The sequence below is a fragment of the Monopterus albus genome, unplaced genomic scaffold (assembly GCF_001952655.1).
Source record: "Monopterus albus unplaced genomic scaffold, M_albus_1.0 scaffold339.1, whole genome shotgun sequence".
Classification (NCBI taxonomy): Eukaryota; Metazoa; Chordata; class Actinopteri; order Synbranchiformes; family Synbranchidae; genus Monopterus; species Monopterus albus.
The window spans coordinates 720,312-732,208 of record NW_018128219.1 but is presented as its reverse complement, the minus strand read 5'-3'; the positions used below and the strand labels follow the sequence as shown (position 1 = coordinate 732,208).

At 41.2% G+C, this 11,897-nt stretch overlaps 2 protein-coding genes across 6 annotated transcripts in view; one reads left to right on the top strand and one right to left on the bottom strand.

Annotated features, from left to right (window-relative positions):
* Window positions 1-966: 966 nt before the first annotated feature.
* LOC109974581 (sclerostin domain-containing protein 1-like) lies at window positions 967-5,498 on the bottom strand. 2 transcript variants are annotated; one of them, XM_020624830.1, is made up of 4 exons: window positions 5,338-5,498; window positions 3,774-3,808; window positions 3,433-3,642; window positions 967-1,906 (listed from the first exon to the last, which is right to left on the bottom strand). In XM_020624830.1, the coding sequence occupies exons 2-4, from the start codon at window positions 3,796-3,798 to the stop codon at window positions 1,479-1,481; spliced, it is 663 nt and encodes a 220-aa protein (XP_020480486.1). In that variant the 5' UTR covers window positions 3,799-3,808; window positions 5,338-5,498; the 3' UTR covers window positions 967-1,478. The 2 variants fall into 2 exon arrangements, with proteins under 2 accessions (XP_020480486.1, XP_020480487.1); XM_020624831.1 differs by lacking the exon at window positions 3,774-3,808.
* Window positions 5,499-6,299: 801 nt separating this feature from the next.
* ssr2 (signal sequence receptor, beta) overlaps window positions 6,300-11,897 on the top strand; it is a 9,727-nt gene continuing 4,129 nt past the window's right edge. Inside the window, exons 1-3 of one of the 4 annotated variants that reach the window (XM_020624841.1) lie at window positions 6,300-6,403; window positions 9,954-10,114; window positions 11,741-11,839. In XM_020624841.1, the coding sequence (XP_020480497.1) occupies window positions 9,954-10,114; window positions 11,741-11,839 (260 nt within the window). In that variant the 5' untranslated portion in view covers window positions 6,300-6,403. Of the gene's footprint in view, window positions 6,404-6,521; window positions 6,621-9,953; window positions 10,115-11,740; window positions 11,840-11,897 lie in introns of those variants that run through there. The other 3 variants (XM_020624842.1, XM_020624843.1, XM_020624840.1) reach the window with 3 other exon arrangements.

The window sequence follows — 11,897 nt, the reverse complement described above, 5'->3', positions numbered from 1 at the left end:
CACACACACACACACACACACACACACACACACACATATATATATATATATATATATATGTGTGTGTATATAAGAACTTAAACTGTTCTGGTACAAAAATAAATTACATACTATTCATTGTATAAAAACCCATCAAACATTACCCATATATTGTACACTTACACTATCGGCTATCTAAGCATCACTAAATTATAAAAACCTAACTTCACATTTGAAACATTCACAAATTATGGTAAAATAAACATTTACATATCTTGCATCAAAAGTCTGTTTAGCCTTTGGATGATGTAAAGGATTTCTGTTTTCTATTATTATGTATCTGATGTGACACAGCAGATCTACACTTACATCCACGCTGGCATTTCTTTCCAAGACAAAATCTCCTGTACTGTCAAACTGTTATGTTGCTACATTCCAATGCACCTTTATTACTGCCAGAACCACCAGAACATTACATACTGTAACAGTGCAGCAGTTTGTGAGTCCTTATGTGAGATGGGGGCTCTCAGGTGACGTACACTACAAGTCAAAAGTTTGGACAAACTTTCCCATACAATACAAAGGGGACGACGTTTGGCTGGTAGTGTAATACACCCCCTGGGAGCAGTGTTGCCCAGAGTATCAGTAGCTCGATGTGCACCTCTGACAGCAGATCCAGACCAAACAGCAAACAGTTTATTCGAGGTAGAGTGCAAAATGAAGAGCAGTGCATACAAAGCAGCTAACTGTGATGCTACGGACTACATCAAAATGTACATAATCCAAACTCATCTCTGAGAAATTATCCTAATATACAACAAAACTGTAACAGCATATACATTGTGAAGGGAGCATAATTTTGACCAGATTGTTTTTTGCAAACAGTGCCAAATCCAAATTTGCAATACAACATCATAATAATATAACAGTAATGTAGTAATGTATGTATGTCATTATTAAGTCAAAACCCTGCATGTTGTACGCACACCCAATCAACCCCCCCATGATTCTGGTTAGGGGTAAAACCAGTTTGTTCATTTCTGTCTCTGTGTAAAGACAGGACAAACAAGATACAAGCATTTGTGCAGGTGTATTCTTTAACTTTGGACACAGCCAGGCCACCTGCCTCCCCCAGCTTCCAATCTTTATGCTAAGCTAGGCTAAATATGTCCTGACCCCAAGACACTACACACAGGCATAAAACTGAAGATCTCACTGCCCAAAGGACAGCAAATAAGCATAATTGCTAGACTGTTGAACCATTCGTCTAAATGATGTGTGTTTTGGTCTACAGACTAATCTTAAAAGATTTTTCCGTGTCACAATAATCTGAGATACATCTGGAAACAGATCTACACTAATCACTTTTACTTCTGTTTGCCCTGGCCCCTAAACATTTGCTTATTATTTGCACACTTATAATTCATCCATTAACCTCTTGATGAAGACAAGACTGGTTGTTAGAAGATTTCCTCTGTAACAGCTGGATTACATGTCTTTTAGTTGCCAGATTGCATCCCATCTCTCTCCTCAGCGACTTCAGCTTTCCTCTGATTTTTCCTCTGTCTACCAGTGTGGACAGTGGTGTCCTTGTGTCCTGAGTCATTTTGCTGTCTTGAGTAGCGCTTGCACGTGCAGGAGGTCACCACAGTTATCTTGTAGGTTCTGGAGCTACCATCTTGGCACTGCAAACGGATCCGCTGGGCCCTGGTCCGGTCAATGACACAGCGCCACTCCTGGGTGTCGCGGCGACTCCAGTACCTCCCAGTGTGGCCCCCACCCCCGATCCAGTTGGGCAGCAGATGGGTTGGCAGACACTCCCCAGCACAGACCAGTTCCTTGATGGGGTTGACGCTGGTACACTGGCCATCAGAAATGTACTTTGTGGACCTCAGCTCCCTGCAGCCCACTTGGCTTTGGTCTGGGCCTGAGAAATAAAAACGGAGTTACATATACACATGCTCCACTTCACTCTCATGTGGCATTTTATGTTCAGATCTAAGAAAATATCACAGCTTGAGGTAAGGTGGCTGGTATCTCCTCTTTCTTTACCTGCCTTAAACTGAGTCACTGCATAACAAAGGTTTTTAACAAAAGGCTACTTTACAAACTGGATTGTGGAGAAAGGCATGCCCATTTATCAGGCAGGGAAGGTCTGATGAACATGAACTTTTGTGGGGACTGAAATATCCTGCCCTAAAAGTCAGCATGTCTCACTGTCTGCTGCACTGATTTAGTTTAATGTGTTTTGAAAGTCTTTCACAAGTCGACCAACTCTGTGGAAGCCTACTACATTGCTGGAGGGGTACAGTACCCCTGTAAATCAACAGCTAGAGCCAGAGGACTCATGTCTAATGTGTGGTGTTCATGTTTTTGGTACTGGGCTTTTAAATCAATACAGCCATAATTTATTTAAAATACTTAACAGACGTTTACTTTTTCCTAATTACAAGAAGTATCTGCAACATATATAGTTCATATTTGCATTTACCTGTGTTACATCACATTTATGAATAAACGTGCTTTTCATTTTTCTGATAAAATGTAATACAAAGAATTATAATCAGGTTTTGGGTGGAAAAAGCATGTTTATCTGGAACAAATATAAATGAAACAAGATTTTTCATCACTGATGAACTTCATTGGAAAGTGAACACAGTCATGTCAACCTACACACCAGCTCCGGCAAACACAGCCTTAGTCATGCATCCTATACAACACACGGGCCAGAATGTTAGGGTGGCAATATGGTTTAAGGTCAGGGTTAGGGTTAGGCAAGTAGTGGTTATGGTTAAGGTTTGGATACTCTACCAGAAATGAATGTAAGTCAATGTAAAGTCCTCACGAGGAATGAAAACACAGTGTGTGTGTTGCATACTGTCTTCCTGTCCACCTTAAGTCCACATAGATCACAGCTTCAGGAGGTGTGGTTTTTTTGTTTGCTTGTATGCCAGGAATTAATATACCATAAGAAAACCACAAAAATGATTATATGAACAAAATACTTTTTACTTGGTATACACCCAGTTCCTCTGGTGCATCAGTGGCCTTTCCATTTTAGGTGTGATTGATTGTGAACAACATATCTCCCAGAGATGTTTTAGTGTTGTATCACATTCTTCTCTTCTTTCTCACATTTTTGTCGTTTATGCAGTTTCCTTTCTTTCTTCATCCCTAAGTCACAATATGCAGTTAATTTATTTACGTATCATATTTAACCTTTATTCAACCAGTGTGCAACGCCTTTGAGGGCTACAGCCTGTTTTTAATGGCAATTCATCACAACTGTCTTACAGAAACACTGATGCCAAATGCTTAATCTTTTTTTCTCAAAAGTTGTTTTTTTGTCAGTCCACCTTTATACCAGCCACCCAGGTGTTCATTCGAAGCCACATGTGTCGACTTTACTATTGGTATAAACGTACTGTAGTCTGCGTAACCGTTTGGACTCACCGTTACGCACAGCGTCAGGCTGCCATCGCCCGCCTTTCCTCGCCTGGTTCGTGTCTTCATCGTCCGGAACGTCCTGGGTGTTGTGGACCGGCTGAAGACCGATTGACTCCGTGGCGTTGTTGTGAACAACTGAGCGGCCCCTGCTCAGCAGCAGCAGGAGCGCGAGGAGCTGGAGTTCGCTGGCACGACGGAGCATGACTGATCTGAGAGCTGATGTTGGTGACAATATTACACCTGATGAATGACTAACCTGCTGCAGTTGTGCCTTATATATCCCCACTTTATGAATGAGTAGGCACACCCACTTGAAAAGCAGCCTACACCCAGCTTCTCCGACTTACGTTGCTGTACGTGCTTCACGCACATTGTGTTGTATCTGAGTAAATGACAAAGGATGAATCAAAGTTTTAATGAAACCATCAAACAACTATTTGTCTCCCATCATTCACGATCAACCTCAACGTGGTTACTTGACTTCTCAGTTATGGCACAAACACCAAAACATGTTTTAATCACGGGCCATAATTTGAATCATTCTTTCAGATGCTTCTGCAGAGGTGCATCAGTGTAGGCAACCAGCTGACTTTATTGTCAGCCACTGTTCTTCTTAAAATGAAGTAAAATGTAAATTGTCTTCATTAAAGTATAAATCTCTGTCACTTTCTACTTTCAGTTGAAATATAACAGAGGTCGCCCAGTTTCACAATCCCACCACACAGAAACAACAGGGTTTAACAGATAACACTGTTGCTTTCATTGAAAGAAAAGCTAAATGAAACAAAAACAGCAGTACTAAGAGAAAGTACAAAAGCAGAGCTGTGTTAAAGAAATCTATGTCAACAATGTGCATTCATGCTATTTTTTGTCTTATGCCTTTATAAAAGAAATATAGCCTACATGTGTAGTTGGAGGGAATATGTCTTTGTCTTATTGCACACTGTGACATTATGTGACATTTGTTCGTATGCAGTGACTTTTTATTACTTTTACGCTCAGACTAAGTCTGTCTCTAAAAATAAAATGTTTTGGACAGATTAACTGTATCCTCTTGTCCAGAGTTCACCAACCAAGCCCCTTAGCAGGGTGCATGTAACTTGCTGGGAGATAGATTAAACAATTTGTCTAAAGGCTACCTTTTGTTTAACTGATCTGATTTTTACAGGCTACACAGAAGGCTATTTTGCTCCACCTGGTGTTGGAATATGGTTTTAAAAAATACAGCTGATGTGGCCAGAATGTTCCATTAGCATAATTTCCACCTCCAAGTTTAACATCAAGATATTTTACTGAGAAATTTTGTTACAGTTGAATTTTTTTATATTTTATATTGAAGTTGAAGAAATAATGTGTGGGTAACAATCCTGCATTTATATTTCCAGTGCCCAATGTTTGATGGAAGTAACAGGTTCAAGCCCTGGTGATAGTGTACGGCCTCATCACTCGTTATTATAATGTCTTGATGGTAAACTCAGGGGTGGAAGAGGTACCTACTGGCTACATCAGCTGTAGTTTTCACAGAATCAAACCATATTCAGACACCCGGTGGAGCCAAATAACCTTCTCTGTAACCTGTACAAACCAGCACAGCCAAAAATATATAGACAAACAGTTTAAAAGGTAGGTGTACTGTGGACAATCCAACAACTTTGGATTAGGATCCACTGTATGTTGTTGATATCAGTGTCATAGGCCAAAACATATTTTTAGAAACAGATTTCAAGAAACTCCCACAACTGATTTAGTCCTCCTGGAAAAATCTAAATTAATTTTTTGGTTTTTTACATATTGAACACATGGAAGTAAATGCCAGGAAAAATATAAATTCAAACAAAAATCAACTCTGGGGCACCAACAGAAAAACTGAAATTGCACAATTTAATTTTAATTAATTTAGACTACTTATACCTTATTGTAGGGATTTTGCATTGCCAGTCCTGCCTCGTTCTGTGGTTTTGTGGCGTTGAGGTGCTGAAGGGACCACTCCTGTACAGTGCACTATGAATGTTGTCATCTCAGTGGTTCTTAGTTGGTTGGTTGGTTGCTTAGTTGGTTTTCACTCAGATCTAGAATTGTTAACTCTATCTGCCTTCACTGAGTCCAGCAGTCACAGATAGACAGAGGTGCAGTCACGAGTCTGAATCAGAATCAGAATCAGCTTTATTATTAACATGCACTGTTTGTTGATGTTAATACTGCTATATTGTATTACACAGCCTTATGCTGGTTTACTGTTTTGCACACTGAGAGCCGATGTACCTGAGTCAAATTCCTCATGTGTCCGTCACACCTGGCCAATAAAGCTGATTCTGATTCTTATTTTCATATTTTGATGGTGCAAAAGATCAGAGTTGTCAGACTCATGACTGCACCTCTGTCTATCTGTGACTGCTGGACTCAGTGAAGGCAGATAGAGTTAGCAACTCTAGATCTGAGTGAAAAAGTCATATGCATATGACTCTGTAGTTACTGCAAGAAAATATAAAAAAGAAACCATTACACAAAGTAATAATTAAGTGCATTGAATGTATGGATCTCTACATAGGCCATTTGTAAATGTGCATTTTTCTCTCTTCTGGAATTGTGAATGACAGATTCTGATTTGAGATAACAGCTTCTCATGTATGATCTTTACACAGATGTATTCAGACAGGTGAGCAGGATAATAAGTAACAAAAATGCACTATGAACACGTGGTGGAGGGTTTGTGATAGGCGCATCCCATCTTTGAAGCGAAAATATGGAGTGCATTTGCTAACCTGTTTCATTATTTATTTAACTAAAAGTAGCTATAGCTCGAAAGTCCTGCGCCCTACATGAACCTCAGCACCTCCCAGACGCCAGGGGCGCTGCACTGGCTGGAGCGTTCGTAAGTTCGCCGTCGGTACACGTCATGCAAACGCAGCTTTTAGCCTCTGAGTCTGCGCCTGTGTTACCCTTTCAGTAGTTGCTGTTCGTGGAGGCTACGTGAGCGGTAACAAGCTGTTCTTTTAATTGCTTAAACGATACAAATCAGGTCATTTGAGAGTTTAGGAGCAGATAGAGCAGCAGCACTTCCGCTGCCCCGGTAGTGTCAGGTGTGATGATTGTTCATGTGATTTTAACGGCGTCCTCTCACTGACGCATTTTGGGTAACGTTGTTATTAGCTACAAATATAAATGATCGTGAGACGTTTTCGGGTAATGTTACGGTACATATTTAAAATCTAACTTCTTACCTTTATATCTATACATCATGTTAGTCATTTGTTTCATATTTCCTTTAGTTAGTGGCGACAAAACAGCGCTAACGCCGGGGATTTAGCCGAGGTTTGATATTATCCCTTCACGGAGCTCTTGTCTCTGCCACTCGGCCTGTTTTTGTCGGTGTTGTATAGCATTTTGTCTGTGTTGTATAGCATTTCCATGGTTATTAGCTTGTTAATGTCTCGGCCAAGTAAACGCTAATGCTGAAACACGTTCATTACCGTCCTTCACAATAAGATCCTGCATTTTACAGGGGGAGGAGCGTCTTTAGCCTTCTCATTATTCACTTTGGAATAGTAATTAGACATGTGGAGTATATGCATTTGATGAAATTTCACAGGCAGATTCTTAGACACGTACATATAGACTGGACACGTCCGTGCTGGGATCAGATTAGCTCACGCAGTCCGTGCGCGAACACGGTTACGTTGACTGACGTCCAGTCCACGTAAGCGCCCGTAACAGGCAGCGTTGGCACTTTGAAGCGGGGCGCAGTGTAAGTCCTCATTCATATCCGTTATTAACGTTAATGCTCTGGACGTTTTATAACTAACGTTAAAATGCCAGGCCCGTTTACAGCTGTTGGCCTTGGACATCATCATCAGCTGTTTTGACACATTTAATGTCTTTTTCCATAGACGGGTTTTTATACTCGTGTCTTTGTCTTCGTAGTGAAATGTATGCGGACACCCGAACATTTACAGTCACTGACCAGCATGTCAGTCCTGCCCCTAGTAGTGACTCTGATGTATACATGCGCTGGGGTCACAGAGGTCATCTTCCGTGCGTTGTACTGCTGCTCCATATATATACACACACCTGTATATTTAGCAGGATGGACACTCCTCATAAACTTTATTGTGGTGGTTCTGTCCATTTTTAGTGCTATTAGGCACAGCTGGCTTCTGTCAGGATCCCTCAGGTGAAATCTGAACATTTTTGTCCACCGCTTGTTTCTCTCAAAACACTGGATAAATACAGCTACAATAAATAGGAGAAGCACAGGAGTGACAAATATAACCCAAATGCAGAGGAAAGCTTGACTGGTGTTCCACAATCAGAGAAAGCAAACATACTCCAGCTGTCTAATCTGCAGAGGACAAACTTGGTTCCACATGAACTCTGACCACAACTTGAGTAGTAAACACCACTAACAACAACATTCAGGGTCTGTGTGGGGAGTAAGAAGTGACAACAGCTAAGACTAATTCTACATACACAGGGATACATCAATATTGCTTTAACTTCAAGTACTAGAGGGTGGTATCAGACCTGATACTCGATAGTGGTGCTGATGCATCCGTAAATGTTTAACTTCAAAATCTAACAGTAACTTTGTACAGTATGCCTGTGGACTGCGGTACAGGGGCGGAACATGCATCCGGTTACCCTCAACCCTCCCTCTGGAACAAGTTATACCCCTACAAGTCACAGCTGCCAGACCTGCCTCCTAGTACCACCTGCAGCTGGTTGTAGGCTGTTTGTTCCGAAGTGAACATTATCTCTCTCTCTCTCTCTCTCTGTGTGTGTATGTATATGTAATAGTATATGTATCGACACCAGGACATAGCCACATGTTGTGCGCAAAAGTCCAACACTGACAAAGGCTTTTGTGTTCTCCCGTCTTTTCGCCTTTTATACAGTATGATGCCAATCTAGCTCTGCCTATATAAATTAAAGCATTTCAACTATAACTAGTGCTAAAAACATGTGAGTACTGTGTGATAAGGTTTAGCTTTAAGCAGTTTAGCAGGAGACACGTTTTACACTTGGGGCTGTACTTGCTGCTGGAACAGTTCAGTGCATCATTGTCAGTACAACTCCGCAGGCGCTTGTCTCACAACTCGTACAGGCTCGCCCTCCCTCGACTCTTCCCGTATGTGCCGACATGGGCGGGTACGAACTCTCGTTCAAACTTGACCTGCTGACACTGGTATGAGCTAAACATGCTCTCCCTCCACACTTCATACTACACCAGCTGTGCATGGCTCGTCTCCTTCGTTCATGTGCCAGAGTCTCAGTAGAGTAGATCCAGCGTTGTTCGCTGTTAGCTTTGGCTTGTAAAATACAAATAAAAACCAACAATATCAGACAATAAACCATTCTGTCACATTATAAAAGATCGGCCAAACAAAGCCTTTACCAGGCGCAGGATTAAAATGCTTTACCTCCACTTGATACCAATCAGTTATCACACATCTTGCCTGACCTGTAGTGGCCATGTACTGGGGGCATGTACTGGGTACCAAAAAACCTGAAGGGTTCGATTCATGTTGCCTAGCAGCCAGTATGTGCACCAGGTAACCATAAGAACTGAACTTCCTGGCACTAAAGCATTTAAAAATTGAGATTGCTGAACGCTTCAACTCTGTACTGTTGTGTCATAACACTCACCCAATTTCTGAAGGTACTTCCCAAATCCTCAGACTCTTCTAATGATACAAAATCAAAAACAGTCCATTCTCGTCCAGAGAACATATAATTTTAATCACTTTCTTGGGTCAACCAGTTTCTTTTCAGTTAAGAAAAGAGGGCAGCAGGAAATGTTGTCAGCACTCTGGCTTTGTGTGAAAGTGGCTTGACTTCATCAATGTAGTACTTAAACGATTTCAATAATAATTTCATTTCATTTTCAATAATACAATAATAATATTGTTGGTTTCAATAATACATTCATGCTCAACTTTCACAAAATATGAGAGATGTCATTTCCTGTTGCCATCTTAACAAGTCATTTCGCTTGAAAAACAAACAAATTTATACTTTTCTGGACTCGATCGGATTATTTTTGATTCTGTTAGAAGAGTCTGAAGATTTGGAAAATACCTTCAGAAATCAGGTGAGTGTTATGAAATGATGGTATGGGGTTAAAACATTCAGCAAGTTTCAATTTCAAATGCTCATGGGATATTATAGACCTGAAGCTAAAAGTAGGCTTCAAGTTCCAGCTGTGCATGAGGTCTGTGCCAGCTGACATGCAGGCCGTGTAGGCAGCTGGACTGACTAGTACTGCAGCTTATCAGTTGCATGACATGCACATCTCAAAAACATGAGTAAGGCCACTCTAATACAGGACTGTGGTTCTAAACAGTGACAGTAAATGGTTGGGCTTTATTCTGCCCTATAGCAGTCCTATGAAAGATGGCTGGATCAGTGTCAATGTGGATACCTATATCAGACTGTGACACCTCTAATTTTTTATCATTTCAGAGTAGCATATATGTCTTTATAAGTCATTCTCATATTTGTATTATTGAGGCCTGTGCTTTTCCCCCCAGATGACTAAGATGCTAAACCTGTTTGTGGTCCTTGCTCTGCTTGGTCTGGGCTCAGGAGAAGAGGGAGCCCGCCTGCTGGCCTCTAAATCTCTGCTGTACCGCTATGCTGTGGAGGGCCGTGACCTCACCTTGCAGTACAACATCTACAATGTGGGCTCCAGGTTAGGACTGATAGAATATTGTATGTACTGTGAAGCTGTTAATTGTAGGGCTGTCCCAAATGGCAATTTTTAGATTGGATAATAAGACTGCAGCACATGTTTAAACAGTACAGCGCTTTTCAGAGTTGAGGTTGGTAACACTGCTGTTTCAGCAGTCTGTTAAACACCGGTGTTTGTCATTCACACCTTGGGCACTTGTATGTTATGGTCCTCAGGGCTTCATCCAGACATACCCCCAACAATGAACCAGGCCTGCGCACAAGGGACCATCTACAAAGTCAGGGCTCCAGACTAACATTTCACACTGGTGCCACCAAACCTTACAGATGGTGGCACCACCTGTATTTTATAATGTAATACAAAATCATCTGTATTTTTTCAGATTATTTTAAATGACCTTCCCTTCCAATGTGTATAGCCTATATTTAGAATAAAATTCAGAGCGAGGGAGACCTATGGAACACAGTAAATGTGAAAACCACTTCTGGAACAAGTTTCCTGCTCTTCTTCTGTACAGTCACTTCAGCGCTGTGTAGCCTAGCAGTCAGTGTGATGATAATGATGACGATGATGATGGTTAGGTTATTATATTTCAACCGAACTATAAACTGAGTGTTGCACACATGCTTTGCCGTTTGTGTACATAATTTATTTATATGCTGTTTTTCTTCTGAAGAAGGATTTCTGCTCTTTGGCAGCATCTGTGTTGGACCTCATGCACAGTTCAGCTCTCACTCACATGGCTAGTGCCAGCTCATTTTTGGGCTAAAGTTACTATTCACTTCAGTTTTATTAGTATAGTATTAGTCAGAACAGCTGTCTGTCAGCAGGAGGACAGCACAGTCTTCACCGGGCCGACCAACAGCAGAAATGTACTGGACAAAAATAGTCTTCATGTAGGCTACTCAGTGGGAAATCAGCAGTGTTTCAGATTCGTGTAAAAAGAAGTTTCCAACACATTAACAGGTGATCTACCTGATTTAAGCAGCTGTCTGTGGCGATTACACTTCAAATGCACCAAAGAGAAGGGGTGACGTGTGTGTCTGAGTAAGTGTGGTTTGACACATTTGATAGATTGGGAATCTCTGCCTTGTGAGACGAGAGAGTGACAATGACGGTGTCCTGGGATTGTTACATCTGTTTGCCATTTCTACAGTGACAGCAGTCGTTCATGCATAACCTGTTTATTTTGCTGAAGAGAGTCATTTGCACTTTAAATAAATTTGGTCACAAAATGCTATTGATCAGTCTGGAGCCCTGAAAGCACACTGCCAAGAAGAGAGACTATGAAAATATTCACACTTAGGTTAGTCCAGTGCTGCCAAAAACATTTAAGGCGTCACTGGTCTCCTGCTGGTTATACCACAGCACTTAGTTTGGAAAAAAAATGTGTATACGTGCCAAGCTACAAAAGTGCCTCTTTTTGGTGTTGCACTTTGTAGACAGCCCCGGTGTAGCCTCTCACACGGCTGCACATATGCTGTTTTATCAAAATGGCTCGTTAATGTGGAAATACATTTCCCAGACAAGCTAAGTTTAATCTATGTTGTTTGTATCTTCAGCAGGCTTTTAGTAGCCATGGAGCTGTTATCTAATTGAATGTCTTCTGCTTGTCTGTCTGTGCAGTGCTGCTCTGGAGGTGGAACTCTCAGATGACTCTTTTCCTCCTGAAGACTTTGGAATTGTTTCAGGAATGCTGAATGTCAAATGGGACAGGATTGCACCGTATCCTTGGATTTTAAATGTCTTCTTAATAGGTGGTGGTGGAGGGTAAAGTAGTTTA